Consider the following 26,128-nt stretch of genomic DNA (forward strand, 5'->3'; position numbering starts at 1 on the left):
AAAAAAAGTTTGTTGTTGGTAAATTTACATTTGTGAATATAAAATTTACAAAGAAAACAAATGTTTATAACAAAACAAGCATTGCTTTTAGTATAGTCAGAATCCTGTAAGACAAATAATGCCTTTGAAAGTAATGTATACATCTTGCTGGATATTATTATAAATAAATGAACCAATATTTTCCCAGAACTGTTCAGTGTAGTGACAACTCCAGAATAAATGACGTTCCACACCACTTTGCTTGTTCTGAACTGTGTGTCTGATGCCTTTTAATCTAAGTTCATTTCGCCTGATGCCTTTTTGTCTGATGCTTTTAATGTGAGTCTGTTTAGTCTGATGCCTTTTTGTCTGAAGCCTTTTAACCGGAGTCCGTTTTGTCCGAAGTCTCATTGTACGAGACCTGACACCTGACGTCATTTTGTCCTGTGATTGAAGCCTTTTAGTCTGAGGCATGACACTTTTTTGTTGTATGACTGAGGTCTGAGGATGTCCTAAAATGTACACCGTACAAACATTGTCTCTATCTTGTCTAGACTTTGTCAAGTTTCCGTCCCTCAGACATGGCGTGTCTTCTCTTTATCAAAGCGGTGAGTGTTTCTGAAGAGATGGAGCTGAACTCGAGTGAGAACGAGCTGTAAAACAGCAACACGATGATGGCAAATATCCACTCCAATATGGCAGCCGCGTGCTGGAGAACAAAACTCTCCTGAATGAAAAACACACCGCCTGCAGGACACAACGTTAAGAAACAATTGCAAAGCTTTTATGGTCATATGAAGCAGTTTTATGACTTTATGAGCACTGTATGTGAAGGATATTGAGTATGAGGGTGGTGAAGGCCAGTGTGGTGAGCGTCAGCCGCAGATGAGCCGTCTTAAAGTCTCTTGAAGTTTCGGCGGCGCGGTACGACAGCAGCGTCTGCACGCACACAAACAGCAGACTGGCAGGGAAGGCCAGACCCGCGCCCACGTAATGAAGAATTTTAGCATGATCCACCTGCAGAAAACAAAATTCAAGTTACAGGTTCAAAAATTAAAGGCACTGGGAATCAGTCAAAAAACAGTGAGAATCATGAGGTTTGGTGTTTTGTTTCTGTGCACAATGGTGATGGTTTACAGAGCAACCCTTGCTGGGTTTGAACCTGCAGATATTGAGTTTCCATCCCATATCTCTAATCACTTTCACTGCTTAAGGGGAGATACTACAGGCAAAAAAATCTGTTTTTTCATGCACCTGTCAAGTTTGAGATTTTGGGCTTTTTTGGTGTTTCCTAAAGTGTTTTTTCAGACTAGTGGACAGAAAACACCCAAAAGACACTGTTAAGTCTATCTTTTATAGCACTTTATCTATTGGTGTCAATAGATTTCAATTACAATCCATATTTTTAAAGGCCAAGAGTTTTATTCTCCTACACTGAGCCATAAATGTCCACTTCAGGAGCACTTACACACACCAAACTTTACGTGTTTATTCTTGTCTATATCCTGATGGTTTTTAAACAGGGATTTGTTCATATATAATTTGCTTGATTTTACACAACCTTTTTATTTCCGCCCAAAATGGTAAAAAAATACTGTATTCAATGGTATTTTCTGAATTATGGAGTGACAACATGAGATACCCCAAATCCCCTCTAAAGACATGTAACTCTAATATGTAAAAAAAAAAAAAAAAAAAAAAGAATTTTGAAACGGACTTCATCCATTGTTTAGATATTCGTACTAGAAATGTATGCAAATTAGTGCATATTTCATTAAATAATGGCTTATTTGCATATTTATACATAACATTTTAGAAAACTTGTAATACAAAAAATGTTTGCATTATCAATGTAATCAATCAACTGGGTAAGGAAGGTGATAACTATTAGTTAACTGTTATACCCTCGCATTAAAGCACATGTGCACACACCTCCATCTCTGCAGGACATGTAGACGGACACACATCAAACAGCCGAATGTGTTTGATTTAACTTATGTAATAATACACAATCAGCGGACGTGGACAGGAGAGACCCTGCGCAGTGAGTTGTGTTTATCTGATCATACTGATAGTAATATTACATAATATCTGCTGAAGCAAAGAAAAGCACACATTTATGGGCTTATTGAAACCTCTAATAAACTATAGCAGCAGGAATAAAAGTCTTCAAGAATGAGGAAAAACAAATAGTGTTTGTTCTTGCGATGATGAAAGTTGAAAGGCACAGGCAGAGACCTGGAGGAGAGACTTCAAAACATTCTATAGAATCATCTATTCTGGAGATTTCTTTTCATGTGAATCAACTAAATGTAAAAAGAGTCTTAAAGGAGTTAAAACCATCAGAATCTATTAAAATGTGCTTAAAAATTGGACCCTGGTGAATTAACAAATAATCAAAATGCTGTCTATGAAGAAATTGCTGTGAATCTGTGGTTTGTTCTTGTTTACTTACTTGGAAGTTTCCCACAATCATGAGTCCTGCAGCACAGAGCCATCCGGCAAACAGACCCTCGATGTTTAACACACTGTTGCTGTGCTTATGGATGAGCTGAGCGTAACGGAGCAGACCGATCACAATCACTGTAACACAGACCAATCACAGTCACTGTAAAACATGAAACAGACCAATCACAATCACTGTTACACAAAACAGACCAATCACAGTCAATGTAACACAACACACATCAATCAAAATTACTACTACACGAAACAGAAGAATCACAGTCACTGTAGCATAAAAACAGACCAATCACCGTCACTGTAACACATAACAGACGAATCATAATCATTGTACCACAAAACAAACCAATCACAATCACTGTAATGCACAAAATACAACATCAAAATCACTGTAACGCAAACCAGAAAAATCAAAATCATTGTAACACAGACCAAACACAATCAGTGTAACAAAACAGACCAATCAAAATCACTGTAACACACAAAACAGACACATCACAATAACTGTACCACAAAACAAACCAATCACAATCACTGTAACACAGACCAATTACAGTCACTGTAACACATGAAACAGACCAATCAAAATCACTGTAACAGACAAAACACAACAATCACAATTACTGTAACAAAACAGACGAATCAAAATCACTGTTACACAGACCAATCACAGTCACTGTAACAAAAAACAGACCAATCACAATCAGTGTAACAAAACATACAAATCACATTCACTGTAACAAAACAGACAAATCATAATCACTGTAACACATAAAACAGACCAATCACAATCACTGTAACAAAACAGACGAATCATAATCACTGTAACAAAACAGACCAATCACAATCACTGTAACAAAACAGACGAATCATAATCACTGTAACAAAACAGACCAATCACAATCACTGTAACAAAACAGACCAATCACAATCACTGTAACAAAACAGACCAATCACAATCACTGTAACAAAACAGACCAATCACAATCACTGTAACAAAACAGACCAATCACAATCACTGTAACAAAACAGACCAATCACAATCACTGTAACAAAACAGACCAATCACAATCACTGTAACAAAACAGACCAATCACAATCACTGTAACAAAACAGACCAATCACAGTCATTGTAACACATAAAACAGACCAATCACAATCACTGTAACAAAACAGACGAATCACAAGCACTATACCACAGACCCATTACAGTCACTGTAACACAAAACAGACCAATCACAATCACTGTAACACATGAAACAGACCAATCACAATCACTGTAACAGACAAAACACAACAATCACAATTACTGTAACAAAACAGACACATCACAATGACTGTAACATAAAACAAACCATTCACTAGCACACAAAACACAATCAAAATCACTGCAACTCAAACAGACAATCACAATTACTGTAGTACACAAAATACAACACAGTCACTGTAGCACAAAACACACCAACCATTTAGTATGATGAAGCAAAATGGTGTAAAAAGCAAAAACATGACTGCTTTTGATAATGAAGTATTTAGTTTTAAGTTTTGAAGTATTTAGCATTAAGCTTTAAGAAAAGTACAAACTCTTGCTAAATCAATAAATAATCAAGATTGAGTCAGATGAGTGTTTCTATAGTTGAGAACTGAATCAGTCCATCAGCGAATCACTTACCCACGAATGCAGCAGCGCTGCAGAGCAGACTGAACCAGCAGCTCTCTGGAGGAACACCACCGCATTTACTGAACACACATCAGGAGGATCAAAAACATGTCGGACACTATAGAGTTCTGCTCATCCTCTAATGAAATGTGAAGTTATGGTACCTGATGAGCGGGATGTTTTCCAGCGTGCAGCACAAATTAGATCCACTCTGAAGATCCAAAGACATCTCACAGGTTGAGTTATACACCCTACAAACACAAACAAACACACACTCACTTTGGCAATGTTTGATGATTTCATGCATAAAACAAGTTTAAACAAAGATTGTACCGAGCAAAACAGAATGGATTTATTTTTCACACATGTGCATTTAAAACAAATAATGCATCACATAAGGGTTAAAGGTTTTTGTTTTTTACCATTGCAAAATCCTTTACAAATGTGAGATAACTAAAGTCTTGAGATAGTATATTGTATAGCTCAGATTGATCAATCTGAGCAAACAGTGAATCAGGTGAGATTCTGACTGTCAAACAGCCTCTTTAACCTCTAAATCAATGTGATCTAATCAAACACTTAAGCAAATCTCATTTGTTTAGTGATGAGGAGACTCTTATGATATCTGAATAAATCAATCACATCAATCTCTGTTTCCCACAGAGAGAACATTCAATATTCACCAGTTATTAACAGGACAAACGTGCTGATTGTAAAGGGCCATCGCATATCTGTGAGAGAAAGAGACAGAGAAAGAGTACAGATATTAAACTAAAACATTCAGTACAGCCTTAAAGAGAAATAAAACACTATTTAACAAAAGGTTGCAGATCATCTGGGCAAAACTGATTTCTAATAACTGCTAAATGAGTTTTGCAAGTAACTCTTTACACAGTGATGCATTTTTGGAAGGCATTTAATTCCACTCTTAATTGTTAATTAATACAATTACCTCTGCTAATTTTAATTAAACATATTGAAAACATTTACACATTTAATATTAATTAAAGGACAAACTCCTACTCTCTAAGACACAGTTACAATATATTCAATAATATATACAATACTCTCCTTAAGGGGAGACGCTGGAGGCAAAAACATGAGAACTTGAAATTTGAGATTTTGGGATTTTTGCTTTTTCATAAAGTGACTAGTGGAAAGAAAACACCCAAAAGACACTGTTAAGTATTTCTTTTATAGCACTTTATCTATTTGTGTCAATAGATTTCAATTACAATACATGTTTTTAAAGGCCAAGAGTTTTTTCTCCTACACTGAGCCATAAATCTCCACTTCAGTAGCACTTACACACACCACACTTTACCTTTTTATTCCTGTCTATATCCTGAAGTTTTTTTACAGAGGGATTTGATCCTATAAAATTAGCTTGATTTTATACAACATTTTACTCCCCCAAAAATGTAAAAAAAAAAAAAATACATGGTTTTCTCAATAGATAAAAAAAACATAAATCATTTCTTAAAATAAACTAAAACAAATAAAAAAACAGTAAAAAATTACAAAAACACTCAATATGATAGATTTAAATAACAAAAATAACAACAAAACATTATATTAATGATACTAAAATGCACTAGAAATAGGTATTTTATGAAAATAATCCTCTCTTCTGTAGTTTAAATGCATTCAAAGTTTTACTGAAATTAAACTCTAGAAAAATAATAAATACTCACATGGTCCAGATTCCTGGCAGTGTGAACACAGGCAGACTGATGGGAACCAGAAACCACAGAGACATGTTGACTGCTCCTGAAGAGTTTCTCTTAATCATTGAATCAAATCAAACTCCACTCATCTTCATTCAGCGTAAAACCTCCCAGAACAACACATGACAGCAGGAGCAGAGAGTCTGAAGTGTTTTTCTGTCAGTATCTGCTGCTGTTTGTGATCTGGTTCATGTCTGCAGATGCTGTGAGCAGCAGAGGAACACATGAGGTCTGATCTGATGCTCCTCCTCTCTTCTCATGTCCTGATTATCACACTGAGATCACTGGACAAACACCAGAATGAGTGGAACTCAGTGTCCATCAGTCCAGCAGAGGGCAGCAGATTCACATCAGTGCAGAAAACAGGGTTGTTGGAGTCTTCAGTAATATTTAGTAAAGGATGCATTCAATTGATCAAAAGTGACAGTAAAGACATTTATAATTTTGACAAAAGATTTCTATTTCATATAAATGCTGCTCTTTTGAACTTTCTATTCATTTGTGAATCCTGAAAACTAAAACGGTTTTCACAAAAATATTGGGCAGCAACAATAATAATGATAAGAAATTCAGCGAATCAGTATATTAGAATGATTTCTGAAGGATCATGTGACACTGAAGACTGCAGTAATGATGCTGGAAATTCAGCTTTGATCACAGGAATCATTTACATTTTAACTGATATTGATTAAATTAAAACTAGATGAGAAGTTTGCAGATGGACTTTAAAGTTGGCCTAAGAAAGTCTTTAAATTTAAATTAACTTTTTAAAAAAGTTAGCATGATTAACATGATTCTAGCATGATTATAGCTTTGTTGCTAACATGATTTGCAAGTTACTAGCGTGTTGCTAACATGTTTACAGCATGGTTAGCAAGTTACTGCATGAAGCATGTTACTAACATGTTTCTATCATGATTAGCATGTCATTATTATGTTGTTAGCATGATTAACATATTACTAACATGTTTATAGCATAATTAGCATTGTTACTAGTATGTTGCTAGCATGATTAGCAAGATACCAGCATGATTCTAGCATGATTATGTTACTAGTATGTTTCTAGAATGGTTAGCATGTTTCTAGCATGATTTGCATGTTACTACCGTGTTATTAGCATGATTAGCATATTACTAGTATGTTGCTAGCATTATTAGCAAGATACCAGCATGATTCTAGCATGATTAGTATGTTACTAGTATGTTTCTAAAATGGTTAGCATTTTACTAGCATGTTTCTAGAATGATTAGCATGTTACTAGCATGTTGTTTTCATGATTAGCAAGATACTAGCATGGTTCGCATGTTATTAGCATGATTAGCATATTACTAGTATGTTGCTATCATTATTAGCAAGAGACCAGCATGGTTCTAGCATGATTAGTATGTTACTAGTATGTTTCTAGAATGGTTAACATGTTACTACCATGTTGTTTTCATGATTAACAAGATACTAGCATGGTTCGCATGTTATTTGCATGTTGTTAGCATGATTAACATGCTACTAGTATGTTGCTAGCATGATTAGCAAGATACTAGCATGATTCTAGCATGGTGAACAATTTACTCTCATGTTAACATGTTTAGCAAGATACAGTACTAGCATGATTTTAACATGATTAACAATTTTCTAGCATTTTGCTAACATGTTTCTAGCATTATTAGCATTTTGCTAGCATATTTCTAGCATGATTAACACATTACTAGCATGTTGTTTGCATGATTAGCATGTTTATAGCATGATTGGCATTTTACTAGCATAATTCTATCATGATTAGCATGTTACTATCATGTTAACATGATTAGCAAGATACTAGCATGATAGTGATTTACTAACATTTTTCTAGCATGATTAACACATTACTAGCATGTTGTTAGCATGATTAGTATGCTACTAGCATGTTTCTAACATGAGTTGCTTGTTACTACCATGTTGTTTTCATGATTAGCAAGTTACTAGCATGTTTTTTAGCATGATTAACATGTTACTAGCATGTTGTCAACGTGATTAGCATGTTACTAGCATGTTTCTAGCATGATTAGCATATTACTAGCATGGATCTATTGTGATTAGCAACTTACTATCATGTTAACATGATTAGCAAGATACTAGCATGATAACGGTTAACTAGCATTTTGCTAGCATGTTGTTAGCATGTTTCTAGCATGATTAACATGTTACTAACATGATTCTATTATGATTAGCATGTTACTATCATGTTAACATGATTAGCAAGATACTAGCATGATAACGATTTAATGACATTTTTCTAGCATGATTAGCATGTTGTTATCATTATTAGCATGCTATTAGCATGATTAACAAGTAATTAGCATGTTTCTAGCATGATTAGCACGTTACTAACATGTTTCTAGCATGATTAACACATTACTAGCATGTTGTTAGCATGATTAGCATGCTACTAGCATGTTTCTAACATGAGTTGCTTGTTACTACCATGTTGTTTTCATGATTAGCAAGTTACTAGCATGCTTTTAGCATGATTAACATGTTACTAGCATGTTGTTAACGTGATTAGCATGTTACTAGCATGGATCTATTGTGATTAGCAACTTACTATCATGTTAACATGATTAGCAAGATACTAGCATGATAACGGTTAACTAGCATTTTGCTAGCATGATTAACATGTTACTAGCATGACTCTATTATGATTAGCATGTTACTAGCATGGATCTATTGTGATTAGCAACTTACTATCATGTTAACATGATTAGCAAGATACTAGCATGATAACGGTTAACTAGCATTTTGCTAGCATGATTAACATGTTACTAGCATGACTCTATTATGATTAGCATGTTACTATCATGTTAACATGATTAGCAAGATACTAGCATGATAGCGATTTACTAACATCTTATTAGCATGATAACCAAGTTATTAGCTTGTTTCTAGCATGATTAGCATGCTATTAGATAGATGTTTTTTTAAACTTTAAAACTCTTCAGAGATTCAGATCAAAAGACGGTGCTGAGAAATGAAAAACAATAAAAACATGTTGATTAGGTGTTTATTATTATTAAACACATGCTTAAGAACATTCCTGGTGGTAACAGAAGATTGGATTCATTGTTTGTATAAAAATAAAGCCATTCGAATGATGTTTGTAATGTTGGAAGAGATCTAGAGCAACAGATGAACTGCAGCAGAACAAATGAACAACGCTCATGAAGCTCTGACACATTGATTCACCTGAGCAGGTGTTTCAGCTTTACTGCCTCGAGATGCTGATCAATCTACTGCTCTGACAATCAAGCAGATCAACTCTATGTCGACTAACCAGAAAGACCACTTTAAACCGCCTGACAGGCCTCAACAACCACAATCTGAACTCTGTTTAGAGTCACACACAGATCAAGTGCTAGAATCTCTATTAGATATTTACAGTAAGTCTAGACTCACAAGTGCTTAAATATAACACACTAAATCTCAAACATGTGTTTTACAGTAGAATACACAGCAAAAACCCTTAAATGCTCATTTTTACTGACATTTTTAACTCTACACTGCAAACAATGCTTTTCTAGATTAGATCTTTTGCCTTGTTTCCAGCCAAAATATCTAAAAATTCTTAAATCTAGAAGGATTTTCTAGTCAAAGTGAAGTGAGTTTTTGTTTTTGTTTTTTGCCAATTGGGGTAAGCAAAATAAATTTCATTTCAAACAGAAAACAAGATCCCATTGGCAGATTATTTAGCTTGTTTCAAGCAAAAATGCACTTCATTTGGACTTGTTTCTTCTGAAAACAAGACAAGCATTTTTACTCATCTAGAAAATTCTTCTTGATTTAAGAATTTGTAGCTATTTTGGCTGGAAACAAGACAAAAAAAATCTAATCTAGAAAAGCATTTTTTGCCGTGTATAAACTGCTTTTTTTAAGCAAACCTTTGCAATGAGATTTTGTGCACATTAAATGTGGACATTTCATGACAAATGTAGTTTTGTGTGAGTATACTTTAATATTCAGCAGCTTCAGCTTGACTTTTTGGGATTTTCTTTGATGTTCTGAAGTGGTTTCATTTTCATGTTTGTAACTTTACATAATGAATGACAATGGCTTTATCATGACAGACATCAGAGCAGAATGTGGCTTTGTTTCACTCTGATAAAATCAATGTTTCAACACACAAGATCTGTAAACATTAACACGTTTAACTCATTCACATAGGAAAGGACTTCTGTTGGCGGGCGAATCTCAGAAAACATTTGATCAAAGTCACATTTTCACCCCTTAGAAAAACACATTTTAAATAAAATAAAGCCCTTTTTAAAGAACATTTGTCTGCATTGTGACATTTTTATAACATTGTGACTTTTCTGCTCGTCAAGGCTGCGTTTATTTGATTAAAATACAGAAAAAATGGAATATTGTGAAATGTCAATGCAATTTAAAATACTTTTTTTAATGTACTTTAAAATATAATTTATTCCTTTGACGCAAAGATGAATTTTCAGCATCATTACTGCAGTCTTCAGTGTCACACGATCCTTCAGAAATCATTCCAATATACTGATTTATTACATCTGTTAGTGATACTTTTTCAGGATTCTTTGATGAATGAAAAGAACTGCATTTATTTAAAACAGTAACTTTTGTAACAATAAAGACCTCGTTCAAAGTTTGGGGTCAGGACATTGTTTTATTTCTTTCTCTCTTTGAAAGAAATCAATACTTTTATGGATATTGTTGGAAAAGATTTCTATTTTGAATAAATGCTGCTCTTTTTAACTGTTAATTGATCAAAGAATCCTAAAAAGTATCACAGGTTCTAAAAAAAATATTAAGCATATATATATATATATATATATATATATATATATATATATATATATATATATGTGTGTAATAAATATACTGATTTAATAATAAAAGTAATAAATCAGCAAATTAGAATGATTTCTAAAGGATCATGTGACACTGAAGACTTGAATAAAGGCTGATTCAGCTTTGCATCACAGAAATACATTTATATTTTAAAGTTTATTTTTCTGTATTTTTGATCGAATAAATGGGCCTTTGATGAGCATAAGATACATTTGATAAAAACATTAAAAATCTTACAGATCACAAATGTTTAAATAGCAATAGATATTGAGGTCAAAAGTTTACATACACCTTGGAGAATCTGCAAAATGTTAATTATTTTAGCATAACATAGAGGATCTTACAAATTAATCTTAATTAATAAATTAATCTTACATGTTGTTGTTTATTTAGTAACTGACCTGAGTAAGATATTTCACATAAAACATGTTTACATATTGTCCACAAGAGGAAATATTAGTTGCATTTAAATGTTTAAATGTCTACATACACATGATTCTTAATACTATGTTGTTACCTGAATGATCCACATTTTGAGGACTAATTAACATTTAAAAATGATTTAAAAATAATTAACATTTTGCAGATTCTGCAAGGTGTATCTAAACTTTTGACCTTGACTGTATCACTGCAAAAAAGGCTTCTCTTACTTAGTATTTTTGTCTTGTTTCTAGTCATAAATCTACAAATTCCTAAATTAAATGAATTTACTAGATAAGCCTTAATTTAATTTAATTAATTAATTTAAGTTTAGAAACAAGACTAAATATTTTACCTCATTTTGCTTATTGCAAATTGTAAATGCATCTTAATTTAAAAATTTCTAGATATATGACTAAAAACAAGACTAAGAAAGATGAACCTTTTTTTGCAGTGTATACTCTAATGCTCCTTTGTTCTTCTTCTTTAAACTCTAATCACAAAATATAATTCCCCCCAAAAAAGTTCTGTATTTATTTTACTCTAAATATATTTTTTTCTATTCTAAGGTAAGATACAAGCTGATTTTGTGACATTCACTCAGTGCTTCTTAAACATAATTTTGCTTATTTAGTAAATCTTAATTTAAGAATCTGTAAATATTGTGTCTAAAAACAAGTTTGTTGCATTTCATTCTTCTTCTTTAAACCCTAATAACAAAATATAATACCCAAAAAGAACAGTTCTCTATTTTTCTAACTCTAAATATAATTTCTTCTATTCTGAGGTAAGATATAGGCTGATTTTGTGGCATCAACTCAGTGCTTTTTTAACATTTGCAGCCATATCTATTTTAATCTCTGCGCAACACTGTAAACTAGTGTTTTCACTGCAAAAAAATGCTTTTCCTACTGTTTCCAGCTAAAATATCTTTGCAGTTCCTCAATCAAGAAGGATATTCTAGACAAGCCTTTGTTTTTAGAAAGAACAAAATGAAGTGAAGTGAGTTTTTGCTTAGAAGAAGCAAAACAATCTGCCAATGGGGTAAGAAAAATACATTTTATTTCAAACAGAAAACAAGATTATTTTGCTTACCCCATTGGAAGATTATTTAACTTGTTTTGAGCAAAAACGTGCATGTTTTTTTTTTTTTAAAACAAGACAATATTTTTTACTTGTCTAGAAAACCCTTCTTGATTTAAAAATTGTAAGATATTTTGGCTGGAAACAAAAATTCTAAGTAAGAAAAGCATTTTTGCAGTGTTTAAATCACTTTATGGACGGTTTGCGTATTTTAAAGGAACACGCTGCAAAAAATGCTTTTCTTACTTAGATTTTTGTCTTGTTTCCAGCCAAAATATCTAAAAATTCTTAAATCAAAAAGGATTTTCTAAACGAGTAAAAATTATGGTCTTGTTTTTAGAAAAAAATAAGTGAAAATTAAGTGCTTTTTTGCTTGAAACAAGCTAAATAATCTGCCAATGGGGGAAGAAAAATAAACTTATTTCGAACAGAAAACAAGATTATTTTTCTTACCCCATTGGAAGATTATTTAACTTTTTTTGAGCAAAAACTCATAATTTTGACTTGTGTTTTCTGAAAACGACAATAATTTTTACTCATCTAGAAAATCCTTCTTGATTTAAGAATTGTAAGATATTTTGGCTGGAAACAAGACGAAAATCTAAGCAAGAAAAGCATTTTTGCATTGTTTAAATCACTTTATGGACAGTTTTGCATATTTTAAAGAAAAATACTGCGAAAAAAAAAAAGCTTTGCTTATTTAGATTTTTGTCTTGTTTCTTTTCACACTGAGGACAACTGAGGGACTCATATGCAACTCTTACAGAAGGTTCAAACACTCACTGATGCTCCAGAAGGAAACACCATGCATTAAGAGCCGGGGGGTGAAAACTTTTGGAATTTGAAGATCGGAGTAAATTGAACTTATTTTGTTTTCTGGGAAACATCTTTTGTAGCTTCCGAAGGGCAGTACTAAGTCAAAGAATATGATATTTAGGCAAAATGTGACCCTGGACCACAAAACCAGTCTTAAGTCGCTGGGGTATGTTTGTAGCAATAGCCAAAAATACATTGTATGGGTCAAAATTATAGATTTTTCTTTTATGGCAAAAATCATTAGGAAATTAAGTAAAGATCATGTTCCATGAAGATTTTTTGTAAAATCCTTACTATAAATATATCAAAATGTAATTTTTGATTAGTAATATGCATTGTTAAGAACTTAATTTGGACAACTTTAAAGGTGATTTTCTCAGTATTTGGATTTTTTTGCATCCTCAGATTCCAGATTTTCAAATAGATGTATCTCGGCCAAATATTGTCCTATCCCAACAAACTATACATCAATAGAAAGCTTATTTATTGAGCTTTCATTTAATGTATATATCTCAGTTTTGTAAAATTTAACCTTATGACTGGTTTTGTGGTCCAGGGTAATTTGCCAATGGGGTCTTGTTTTCTGTTTGAAATAAAATTTATTTTGCTTACCCCACTGGCAAAAAAATTAGCAACAACTTACTTCATTTTGAAAACAAGTGCCTAGAAAATCCTTCTTGATTTAAGAATTTTGAGATATTTTGGCTGGAAACAAGACAAAATAAAACCAAGTAAGAAAAGCATTTTTTTGCAGCAGCAATGATGAGCTCTTTTCACTCTCGTTTCACTCTCTTTCTGTCGTCTCCGTCTCCGGAGCGGTTGAGGTAGGACTGATAGAAGAAGATGGAGAAGAGCAGCAGGTAGCTGAGGTACATCACAGAGCCGAAGCCGATGTTGTGCACGGTGGAGATGCAGTGGACGTCGTGTTTCCAGCGGTAGACGAGCCCCAGAACGCTCAAGCCCCCGATCATCTGCGTGATCTGCAGGAGGGTGATCAGCATGGCGAAGGGTCGAGGCACGCGTACACCGGCCGCTTTAGCCGTGTAGTAGCTGTACATGAGCGCGTGGACGCAGTAGTTCATGGTCATGAACCAGCCGCCGCCGGCCACACGGTCTCTGTACGAATACCAGGAGTAGAGCAGGACGGTGACGTGATGATACCAGTGCAGGAAGATCAGACGCTGCTTACGCAGGACGATGAAGACCGTGTCACCTGAACAACACCAGAGACATTCAGGTGAGGGATCATTTAAAATGCATGCTTTTGTTTATTTTAGGGATGCACTGAATGTTCGCCAACCAAAATGAAGCAAAAAAGGCTGAATAAGTTATAGCAAACAATGATGTGACGCTCAAATAGAGGCACTAGATATGCACCCTAGCAACCATCCTGGGTACCCTAGCAACCGCTTACCAACACCATAGCAACCACCCCGGGTACCCTAGCAACCACATAGCAACCACCTCGAGTACCCTAGCAACCACTCCGAGTACCCTAGCAACCTCATAGCAACACCATAGCAACCAGCCCAGTTACCCACCCAACCACGCCATAGCAACCATTCAGGGTACCCTAGCAATGGCCCTAGCAACCGAGGGCCGAGTTTTGCCACTGCAAGCACCACTCACATTTTCTTCAGGTAATGTACATATCTATGCAGCAAACATGTGTTCAGTGTGGAAGCATTTAAAACTGTCCGAGAAAGACAAGCAGCGACAGCGAGAGACTGTTTAGTGTCACATCGCATGTCTTCACGAGAAGAGAAAGGTTACTGTATGATGACTGAAATCATCCATTAGTCAATAAACTCCAGATCGTTCTGTTGTCTAATACACCAGACACCAATTGTGTTTATTCTGACAGCAGCTCCTTAGCCAGGGTTCAAAGACCAAAGATGACAATCATTCACAAATCTGCTGCTGTCAGCAAAAACTAGGACTGAGCTCTTCTTGTGGGTTTACCACTAAATAAAAGTCAACATGTTAGCATTGGCATTTTACTGACAAAATAATGCTAACAATCATTCCTAACAGCTCTATTAATACATTTATTCTAACATTCTCCTTTGCTCAGCAAGGCTGCATTTATTTGTGCATTAAAAACACACGCCTGATTCAAGAAGGGGCTCTTAAAAATGGCCAAAGAATATTATTTTACTAACTTAATCATTTGAAGTTAAATTGTGCTTTGTTGGTAGGCTATAATGTCTACTAGAATGTTACAAATGATCAGTGTTAAATAAATATTTTTAAATTGTTGTTTTGGAATAGATTTTTTTCTTTGAAAAGTAAGAGAAAACTGTAAAAAGCATTGGCTAATTAATTCATGCAATGGTGAAAAAAATGGCAAAATACATGGGAGAAAACACAAAAAAAAACGTGTTCGGTAATCAGTGTTTAATTTTGTTCGGAATTTTCATTTCGGTGCATCCCTAGTTTATTTAGTTCTGACCTGAATAAGACATTTCACATAAAAGATGTTTACACATAGTCCACAAGAGAAAATAATAGTTGAATTTGTAAAAATGACCCTTTTCAAAAGTTTACATCCCCTTGATTCTTAATGCTGTCTTGTTATCTGAATGATCCACAGCTGTTTTTTTGTTTAGTGATAGTTGTTCATGAGTCCCTTGTTTGTCCTGAACAGTTAAACTGCCTGCTGTTCTTCAGAAAAATCCTTCAGGTCCCACAAATTCTTTGTTTTTCCAGCATTTTTGTGCATTTGAACCCTTTCCAACAATGACTGTATGATTTTGAGATCCATCTTTTCACACTGAGGACAACTGAGGGACTCATATGCAACTATTAACACTCACTGATGCTCCAGAAGGAAAAAATATGCATTAAGAGTCAGGGGGTGAAAACTTTTGGAATTTGAAGATCAGGGTAAATTTTACTTATTTTGTCTTCTGGGAAACATCTATGTTCTGTAGCGTCTGAAATATATGTTATTTACTCAAAATAAGAAAAATGTAAAAATCTCCATTCTGTTCAAAAGTTTTCACCCCCCGGCTATTAATACATGTTTTGTCCTTCTGGAGCATCAGTGAGCGTTTGAACCTTCTGTAATAGTTGCATATGAGTCCCTCAGTTGTCCTCAGTGTGAAAAGATGGATCTCAAAGTCTCTGGAGCTACATTTGCTCCAGTTTATCCAAAGCAATCACAGAATCAATGGTTAAAGTGCATGTCTTACCGAGTTCAGGTGCTTTGCTCAGGGTGAAGGCGAAGGCCCAGAACTTGCTGACAGGGGCGCTGAAGAACTCTGTGTCACACACTGACTCCTTGAACCCATGTGACGTCACCTTATTGAACAAGTACCAGCCCGTCCGCATCGCTCCCATTATACTGACAGACACACACAGACAGACAACAGCAATGAGGGAACAGATAAAACACGCTGTAATGCTCTCATTCCTCACCGATCTGTCATCTCGCAGCTTTGCAGTGACTGTCAGAGAAACATGAAAACTCACCAAGGACACATTCCTTCATACTGAGATCATATCTGACCAGAAAGAGCTGCAGAAACTCAGACTTATTGTGCAAAACTCACTGCCACAATACCAGGCTTAGTTCAGATCTTATTAAAAACATGATAAAGGTCAATGCAACTCATAATGACACTTGTTGCAATTCTTGAGAAGAAAAGACAAAATTGCGGTATATATCCACAGATTTGCAAGATACAAACAGAATTCTGAGTTGTTGTTTTTCTCAATGTTCTCATAGAGAATTCTCTAACTCATAATTCTGAGTTTTCATTTCAAAATTATAAAAAAATGTCTCATTATTCTCTTTTTTTTTCTTCATAATTTACATCTCAAAATTCTAACTTTTTTCTCTTATTTCTTTATTTACTATTTGAAATTATAACTTTTTCCTCATAATTCTGTATTTACATCTTGAATAACCTACTTCTTTTAATAATTCTGAGTTTACATCTCAAAATTCCAAAAAAATTCTAATAATTTTGTATTTACCTTTTAAAATTATAACATTTTTTAATAATTCTGAGTTTACATTTCAAATTTGTAATATTTTTTATCATAATTCTGTATTTACTTTCTGAAATTATATATTTTTTATATCTCAAAATTCAATTTTTATTCTCATAATTCTAAATTTACTTTTTGAAATTATAATTTTGTTTAATAATTCTTAATTTACATCTCAAAATTCCAACATTTTTCTCATAATTGCGCATTTACTTTTTAAAATTATACATATTTTTCATAATTCTGAGTATATCTCAAAATTCTAACTTTTCCTCATAATTCTGCATTTACATCTTGAAATTATAACATTTTCTTCATGATTCTGAATTTACATCTTAAAATTCCAAAAAAAAAAAAAAAAAAAAAAAAAATTCAAAAACGTTAAGATGTCCACGTCAAAAAGAAATTTACAAAAGTGATTTTATGCCTATAGAAAGCACATTAAATGTAAGTAAAGTGTACTTTGAAGGTTCAAATAAGTTTTGGAGAACAAAATGTCAAAATTTGGTTGAAATTATGTTACATGTTCATTCAGTGCATTCACAATATTTATGTAAAAATTCAAACAACATGCTTATTCTGACTTGTACATATAAAAATATATAAAAGAATAAGGAAGGATATTACATTTGTGTTTTAAAAGACAAATGGGTGAAACCTAGGATAGTGGCAAATTTTGAAAATGTAGAATTACAACTAATTAGTATTTGGGGTGAAAGTAATTTGTCTTTTAATATGTCATAAATTTATTTTTGTTGTAAATATGCCTGACAAGATTGTTACACTGAATGACATTTTAGTGGGTGTCTTCTTTAAATTAAGGAAAAATGTATGATATTTATTTTTTGCTCAGAAAAACAAAAACAAAAATGCAATTAAATTAAACAGAATTTTTTAAAATATTTTTTGGAAAAACAACAACAATTTAAGGCAGTATTACACTTATTGTTTTATGCTTAAACCCTCTTTCATCTTTGACCTATTTACCTCTTGAGATTATAACATTCTCAGTTAACATCTGAGTTTACATCTTAAAAATCTAACTTTTTCCTCATAATTCTGCATTTACATCTTAAAATTATAACATTTTTTAAATAATTCTGTATTTACATCTTGGAAATATAACTTTTTTTTCATAATTCTGAGTTTTTTTTTTTTTTTTTTTACTTACCATTCTGAGTTTACATCTCATGTATTTTTTTTTTTTTATCAGTCAGCAGGTGTCTCACCTGAATATGGCCAGACTTAATGACCAGAGCATGAGAGGCGTCCGCAGGTCCAACTTCTGCCTTTCCTTCATGAAGGCGCGTCCAATAAATATAACCGCCACATATGCGGCCGAAAGAGCAAACGCTGTTCCCCTGAAACACATTACCATTCACTTTATGACCTAATGATAAGATAAACGTATAATTATTACATATATGTGGGGATATTAAAGAATAAAAGTGACAGCAAGGCAAGGTTTCTTTATATAACACACACATATATACATACATACATATATACATACATACATATATATATATACAGGGGTTGGACAAAAAAACTGAAACACCTGGTTTTAGACCACAGTTAGTATGGTGTTGGGCCTCCTTTTTTTGGCCAATAGAGCATTTCGTCTTTGGAATTGTCATATACAAGTCCTGCACAGTTGCCAAAGGCATTTTGAGCCATTCTCCTCTTGCAGATCAGGGGTCAGGTCACTACATGATACTGGTGTAGGAAAATGTTATCTGACTCGCTCCTCCAAAACACCCCAAAGTGGCACAATAATATTCAGATCTGGTGACTATGCATGCCATGGGAGATGTCCAACTTCACTTTTCTTGTTCATCAGACCACTCTGTCACCTGTCTTGCTGTGTGTACTGGTGCATTATCATCCTGATGCATGGTACCACCTTCAGAGTACAATGTCTGAACCATTGGGTGCACATAGTCAACGTTCACACCTGTTCTTACTGGTTGAATGTGCAGTCAGTGAAGATTGGCCACCAGGCTGCAAAAATATAGCCATGAAACCTCCAACATTATATTGGCCAGTGTTTCAGTTTCATTGTCCAACCCCACAGAGTGGTCTTATGAACAAGAAAAGTGAAGTTGGACATCTCCCATGGCCTGCATAGTCTCCAGATCTGAATATTATTGTGCCACTTTGGGGTGTTTTGGAGGAGCGAGTCAGATAACATTTTCCTACACCAGTATCATGTAGTGACCTGACCCCTGATCTGCAAGAGGAGAATGGCTCAAAATGCCTTTGGCAACTGTGCAGGACTTGTATATGACAATTCCAAAGACGAAATGCTCTATTGGCCAAAAAAAGGAGGCCCAACACCATACTAACTGTGGTCTAAAACCAGGTGTTTCAGTTTTTTTGTCCAACCCCTGTATATATGCATTTATTTATTTATATAGCATAGTGCATACATACACACTGGTTATTCAAAGTGCATTACATAAAATTATATATATATATATATATATATATATATATATATATATTTTTTTTTTCTTTTTTTTTTTTTTTTTTAATTAATTAATTAATTAATTTATTTATTTATATAGCATAGGGCATACATACATACATACTGGTTATTTAAAGTGCATTACATAAAAAAAAAAATCTTTTTTTTTTTTTTTTTTTGCTTGTAATAATAAAAATATTCAATAAAACAAGCAAAAAATAGAATAAAAATGATAAATTATTTCAAATAAAAAATGAAAACCTCCAGCTCATTCAAGAGCTCACCAGTTTCATAACATAACATCTCTGTCCTAATCTGAACCTGGCTGCAAATTTTTGGGACGCTTTATTATGAAATGGGCTGATTTTGATGCCCCAATCAGATGAAAGTCAAAGTTGAGCCAACCTCCACGTGAAGCGGTCTTATCATCACAGACATGGATCAATCAATAGCAGCGCTTCAGACACTTCATATAGGTCACAATGAGGACATTAACACACATTAATGCACGTGAATCATCAGGTGTTTCAGTGTTTCTTAACCTCCTGATGACCAGATATGGAGTTTAGTCCTCTGTAGAGATTAATGTCTGACATTAATTTAGCGATCACATTTAACACCATAATGGAAAATGATCATATTTTGTAATGATCATTTAAATGTTAATACGTTCTCATAAAACAGCATCTCAGGGTTTGAAATTAAAATATGACTTTCTGTTATGAAACAGGACATTAATTTCATGCATGTCCAGTGAGAGGACAGCAGGACTTGGTGCATGTTTATTACACATTTTAGAAAACACAATAAGTGAATAGGCAAAGAAATTATATTTCAATATTGCTATGAAATATTAGATATTATTATGAAAATCCTGCCAAATATTACTCCCATTATTACACTTATTTGTTTATTATATGTTGCCCCAAAAACACATTAATATGCAAATTATATATCGTTTATAGATGCATTGTTTATAATGGGAAAACCTGCTCATGGCTGTTTTACACACATTTTGCATAAAGAAAAATGGTTATATCTTTTAAAAAATAGTTGAAAATCAGCTTTACATAAAGTTTGGTATAAAAAATAAACATTGATTTGTGGTTAAAACAAAAATCTTGCCTTTTTATGTCTATGCATGTCTTTATATATATATATATATATATATATATATATATATATATAATTTTTTTTTATTTTTTTTTTTAAGTCCTGGTGTCCTCTACAGAGGACATAGCATAACATATGATTAAAATATAATTTTTCAAAAGTTGTATTTTTAAATTTTTGTCTTAAGCTCTAAACAATGTAATGACATGAAAAATGACTAAAATCTTAAAACATTTTTTTCCTGGTAGTCAGGATTAATGTGATTGTGATGTTTAAGATAGAAGGTCAAAGGTGATTCTCTCAGACCGATGGCTTTATTGCTTCATTTTAATGAGCAGGGAGTGTTTAAACATACTATATACTGACTTCACAAGAGGTTAAAGCAGAATGCATGTTAGGTATTTAATACATAATGCACATTTTAAGCATCTTGGACTTTCTGTTACTGCTTTTTATTATAAACTATCTGTTATAAGACTGCTCTCTGTCACTTTTCACTGTACTGTTTGCATTAGCACTGCTCTCTCTGCCATGTGCCCTTACTTGTTTTTTTTTTTTTTTTTTACTAAAATTGTATTTATTTGTAATTTTAAAAATACCTTTTGCATTTAATATTATCTGTTATGCACCAAGGGTTTGAAAGTAAAGCCATTTCAGTTGTCTGTATGTCCTGTACATGTGGCAGAATTGACAATAAAGCTGACTTTCACTTTGACTAAAATGTATTCTGCATTGCATATCAAAGTGTATATGTATATATAAAAGCCCAGCCTGTTCTATTGCATTCTGCTTTTGAATATGCATGAAAAAACTGATCGGTGAATAGAATGAATTGAAAAGAATCAGTGATTCACTTCTGATCATTTGACTCACCAGTTGTGCTGAAACCATTCAAACGCGACGCGATGGTCAAACTGACGCTCGAAGTCGAACGCGTGAAGAGATTCGTTCATCTTTATAAGTGTTCAAATGTTCAGCAGGTAAAGTTGAACTTGAAGTGATAAAGGTGTTTCCGAGAGGAAACCGGAGAGGATCGGCACGAACACTCCTGCTCAACTTCATAATAATATGTGGAGGGGGAGGAGCCAGAGCAGCGGCCTCATCCAATCAGGAGCAAAAGATTCCTAAACTGTTGCAAGATGAAAAGACAAGGCGCTGTTTTATATTCATGAGTAAACATTAGCACATCGTTTAGGACACTCTCTCTCACACACATATAAAAACTCTACCATCCTGAAAGGGGTTAAGGAGCATCCAGGCCAGTTTCCCAGTTTCCAGTTTGTTCCTAGGCTGTCTGACTGCTAAACAACTTAAAATTGCTCCGATTAACACCAACAAACTGACAGAGGGATTCAGGTTGTTGGGACATGCATTCAAGTCGGATATTAATAATAATAATAATAATAATAATAATAATAAAGTGTAATGTAATAATGAAAATCTAAATAATAATTTAAATCAGTATTATAGCCTATATTATTTTATTTTACATTATTTGTATTAAACATACTTTGCACGAGCGCGAACATGCAGAGGAGATGCGCGCTCCCGATAAATGTATTGGTCTAGTCTCAGTAAAGCGATAGAGTTGCATTAAAATGCCGATGATAATAAACAGGATGTGTTCTATAAAGGTAGTTGAATTTGTTTGAAGGTGTGTAAAAAAAAAAAAAAAAAAAAAAAAAAAAATATATATATAGGCTATATATATATATATATATATATATATATATATATATATATATATATATATATATATATTTACAATAATCATATTTAAGTTTCGTATGCAAAATATGATGGTATTGTACAAATCAAATACAATATATAACATTTAGTTTCAAAATTAATTAAAATCATAAAAAAGCAAAACACGAATGAATGCATACCGTGAAAGGAGGGTGATTAAATTTGCATTTAAATTCATATTTTGTGGTCTGTTACGTAAATAGTGGATTTTTATATTTGTTTTTGGTCTTTATTTTGTTATTATTTCTATATTTATTTGTGGAATTGATGTGAAAAGTCTGAGTTGTTAGAAATAAAATATGAAATGTGAGACAAAAAAGAGTCGCAACTATCTTTTTTTAGTTGCTTACATAGTAATAAACTTTAGACCTTACAGACTTTTATTTTTGATGAATCACACTATTTGCTAGTTTAACTAGTTTTATTTTCATTTTATTGCAATTGATGGGAAAAGTCTGAATTGTAAAATATAAAATCTGAAATGTGAGATAAAAAGTTGCAACTATCTTTTTTCCATTTGCTTCCATAGTAATACAGTTTAGACCTTGCTGACTTTTATTTTGAAAAATCGCTCTGTTCTGTTTAACTCTGTCGCTGCTGCTTCCTGCTTCACTGCTGTAGTTTCTGTGTCACAATAATGCGGAAAGCTACATAAACTCAGTCCCTGCAAGTATGTCATGAAGTATTTTTCCAGCGATTATTAAACTAAATCCATCAAGCATTATAACTCCTATCAGGTGCGGCCGAATAACTTTGACAGCCACAGTTTTGAAGGACTGTATGTCGCTTGTTTGCTAATGTCATATTCCCCCATAGTTTATAATGGACTGATGTCAGTGCATGAAAACACAAGATCCTCCAGTTCCTAACGTGTGTCTGTTATTTCTGTTATCAGTGTGTGACAGATGTGTATTCTTATGGGCGTTGTTGTATGAAATGCTGATATTGGTTTGACTGAAAGGTCATTCAGCAGAAACTCTTCAGACAGAATTAAAGCACATCAACCCTGCAAACATTGTCTTTCAGTGTTTTTAGATGTCTGCAAACATGAAAGTACTACTCCTGAAAGAGCCACGAGAGAGTGAAACTGAAGCAGACCCTTATAGCAAGGTAAAACCTCATTATGTGTCATAATAATACTTACAGTATGTGTTTTGAGAGTAATTATTTTGGTGTTTGTTTCAGGAATTGGCCTCATGTGGACACACAGCTGCTTTGATTCCGGTTCTGTCCTTTAAATTTGTGTCTCTCGATGAGCTTTCAGAGCGGGTGAGTTTGGAAAACTGTATTTTTAAGTTGACTGGTGTTGTTGTTGTTGTGGTTTATTAGATATGAACTCTTTGTGCTTCTGTTTATGAAACACCAGCTCTTTCATCCTGAGAGGTTTGGAGGTCTGATCTTCACCAGTCCCAGAGCCGTGGAGGCCGTAAAGATGTGTGTAGAGTCTCACAAACACAAACACAGTGAGTCTGGATCATCAAATGTTTTTAAATAAAATTTTATGTTTTCAATTTGAACATTTTAGTCATTTTGTGTGTTTTAATTTTTAGTGTTTTTTTATTTTTTATATATGTAAAAAAAAAATTCATTCAATTTTAATTTCATTTTTAGTTTTAGTTTTGCAACTCATTAAAGCAAATCAAAATAAGAACTTCTGCCATGGCAACTAGCTGATATAAAAAAAGTTTTTTGTTTTATTTTCAGTAGCTCTAGCTTTAATTAAGTACTGGGTTTGTAGGGGTTCTCAAATCATTTGATTCAAATCGGGACTTCAGTGCGGATTTGCTTTTATTCTGATTTCTTTTTTTATTAAACAGTAGAAAACATTAAGGCAGTAGGCCGCCACAGTTATAAAAACAAAACAAAGAAAAAGTTAAAGAAAGAATGTATATACGCAAATACAAATCCCTTTAAAACATTAGTCGTGGTTTTACTGTCTACTACACTACTACTATAGCAAGCCGTTGTGACTTTGATTCCTTCTAGGGATATGACTTCTTGATATCAGCAATTATATTTTCACTAGTTAAAATGGTAATTGTTGATATCAAGAATCTAATTGTTGAAATCAAAAATTCAGCTGTTGATATCTGTAATTGTATTTTCACTAGTGAAATGTCTCCATAGACTGCCATTCAAAATCAATTGTTGATATCAAGAATTCAGTTCTTACTAGTAAAAACCTTTATTTTTGATATCAGCAAACCATGTGGTTACTAGTAAAAATATATATTGTTGATATCATGCAATTGTTGATGTCAACAACTGGGAGAGGTAATTTTTGATATCAAGAATGAACATTTTAACTAGTGAAAAATTAATTGTTGATATCAAGAAGTCATTTAATGCAAATTAATAAAAGTCAAAAAAGCTTTCCTATTGGTATTATTAGCACAAAATTTCTTGATATCAAAAATAAAAGTTTTTACTAGTACAAATTAAATTGCTGATATCAACAATTCCATTTTAACTAGTGAAAATATAATTGTTGATATCAAAAATAGCAATTGTCACAAGTGGAAATCTAATTGCTGATATCAAGAATGAACATTTTCACTAGTGAAAACTGAATTGTTGATATCAAGAAGTCATATCTGAGATGGAATAAATGTCAAAACGGCTTGCCATACACTACTCCTGTCTGTATGTGGAATAAGAGTAAATGCTCACAGTGATCTCAGCCACTAGAAGTCACAATTTCACTCTTTTTATCGCTTTTCATAATAAATATTTGGATGAATGTCTAAAATGATAAAGAAACACTACAAAAAACTGGTGTGGGACCTTTAAGATATTATTTTATTTCACAGTGTTTATTATATTGCAGTTAATTTATGCTGTTTCTCTGATGTTGTTCTTCTCCAGAATGGGATGCAGTGAAAGACAAATGGAATGAAAAGTCGGTTTATGTGGTTGGGAAAGCGACAGCATCTTTAGGTATGGAATCATTTCACACACAGACACACGTCTGATAGACCTGAGGAAAATATTATTGATCAGGAGATTATGAAACAGCATTTTACTGTCTGTGCTTTGACTAACACACAATAGCAGCACATCAGACAGTTTCTCACACACCGCTGAGATTCACACAGCCCTGATGAGTGTTTTAAGAGCTCGGCTGTTAATGAAGGAAGTGTGTGTTTGTTGATCACCTGCGTCCTGCTGAAGGTCTTTTGTCTCGGTCAGCTGAGTAAATCTGCTCACACCTGCAGACTCACAGAACACACCTGTGCATCGTCACAGCTGCATGATAATCACCTTCCTCTCTCATCTTCATCTGCTCTTTGTTTCCCTGCAATATTGTGAAATATGGGGTCAGACGTTTTACTTTCTTCCCTCTTTGAAAGAAATTATTAATTGATAAAAAAAGTGATAGTAAAGACTAATACTGTATTGTTGTTGTTGTATTTTGTATTGTTTCTATTTTAAATAAATGCTTCTCTTTTTTACTTTTTAATTATCAAAGAACCCTGAAAAAAGTATCACAGGTTCCAAAAAAATATTAAGCAGCACAACTGTTTCCAACATTTATAATAAAAGTAATAAATCAGCATATTAGAATGATTTCTGAAGGATCTTGTGACACTGAAGACTGCAGTAATGGCTGATGAAAATTCAGCTTTGCATCACAGAAATAAATTACATTTTAAAGTATATTCAAATAAAAAACTGTTATTTTGAAATGCAAAAATATTTCATAATATTACTTTTTTGATCAAATAAATAGAACTTTGATGAGCATATAAAAGAACTTTATAAAGAACTCTCTTAAAAATCTTACTGATCCCACACTTTTGAGCGGCG

The 26,128-nt window shown here is 33.3% G+C and overlaps 3 protein-coding genes across 4 annotated transcripts in view; 1 reads left to right on the top strand and 2 right to left on the bottom strand.

The window, feature by feature from the left end:
* Positions 1 to 692: 692 nt before the first annotated feature.
* LOC141297413 (transmembrane protein 150A) lies at positions 693 to 6,121 on the bottom strand. Its single transcript, XM_073827852.1, has 6 exons — positions 5,797 to 6,121; positions 4,786 to 4,833; positions 4,267 to 4,353; positions 4,115 to 4,182; positions 2,435 to 2,562; positions 693 to 996 (listed from the first exon to the last, which is right to left on the bottom strand). The coding sequence occupies exons 1-6, from the start codon at positions 5,892 to 5,894 to the stop codon at positions 793 to 795; spliced, it is 633 nt and encodes a 210-aa protein (XP_073683953.1). The 5' UTR covers positions 5,895 to 6,121; the 3' UTR covers positions 693 to 792.
* Positions 6,122 to 8,846: 2,725 nt separating this feature from the next.
* On the bottom strand, positions 8,847 to 21,595 carry LOC141297412 (very long chain fatty acid elongase 6). The gene is made up of 4 exons (XM_073827851.1): positions 21,446 to 21,595; positions 18,222 to 18,353; positions 16,191 to 16,342; positions 8,847 to 14,209 (listed from the first exon to the last, which is right to left on the bottom strand). Exons 1-4 carry the CDS (start codon positions 21,523 to 21,525, stop codon positions 13,770 to 13,772), a joined length of 804 nt encoding a protein of 267 aa, XP_073683952.1. The 5' UTR covers positions 21,526 to 21,595; the 3' UTR covers positions 8,847 to 13,769.
* Positions 21,596 to 22,928: 1,333 nt separating this feature from the next.
* Positions 22,929 to 26,128, top strand: part of uros (uroporphyrinogen III synthase) — an 8,476-nt gene continuing 5,276 nt past the window's right edge. The window contains exons 1-5 of one of the 2 annotated variants that reach the window (XM_073828550.1): positions 22,929 to 22,991; positions 23,348 to 23,431; positions 23,507 to 23,590; positions 23,688 to 23,784; positions 25,187 to 25,258. In XM_073828550.1, coding sequence (XP_073684651.1) covers positions 23,357 to 23,431; positions 23,507 to 23,590; positions 23,688 to 23,784; positions 25,187 to 25,258 — 328 coding nt within the window. In that variant the 5' untranslated portion in view covers positions 22,929 to 22,991; positions 23,348 to 23,356. Of the gene's footprint in view, positions 23,059 to 23,347; positions 23,432 to 23,506; positions 23,591 to 23,687; positions 23,785 to 25,186; positions 25,259 to 26,128 lie in introns of both variants that reach the window. The other variant, XM_073828549.1, reaches the window with a different exon arrangement.

The sequence above is a fragment of the Garra rufa genome, chromosome 22 (genome assembly GCF_049309525.1).
Source record: "Garra rufa chromosome 22, GarRuf1.0, whole genome shotgun sequence".
NCBI classification, from domain to species: Eukaryota; Metazoa; Chordata; class Actinopteri; order Cypriniformes; family Cyprinidae; genus Garra; species Garra rufa.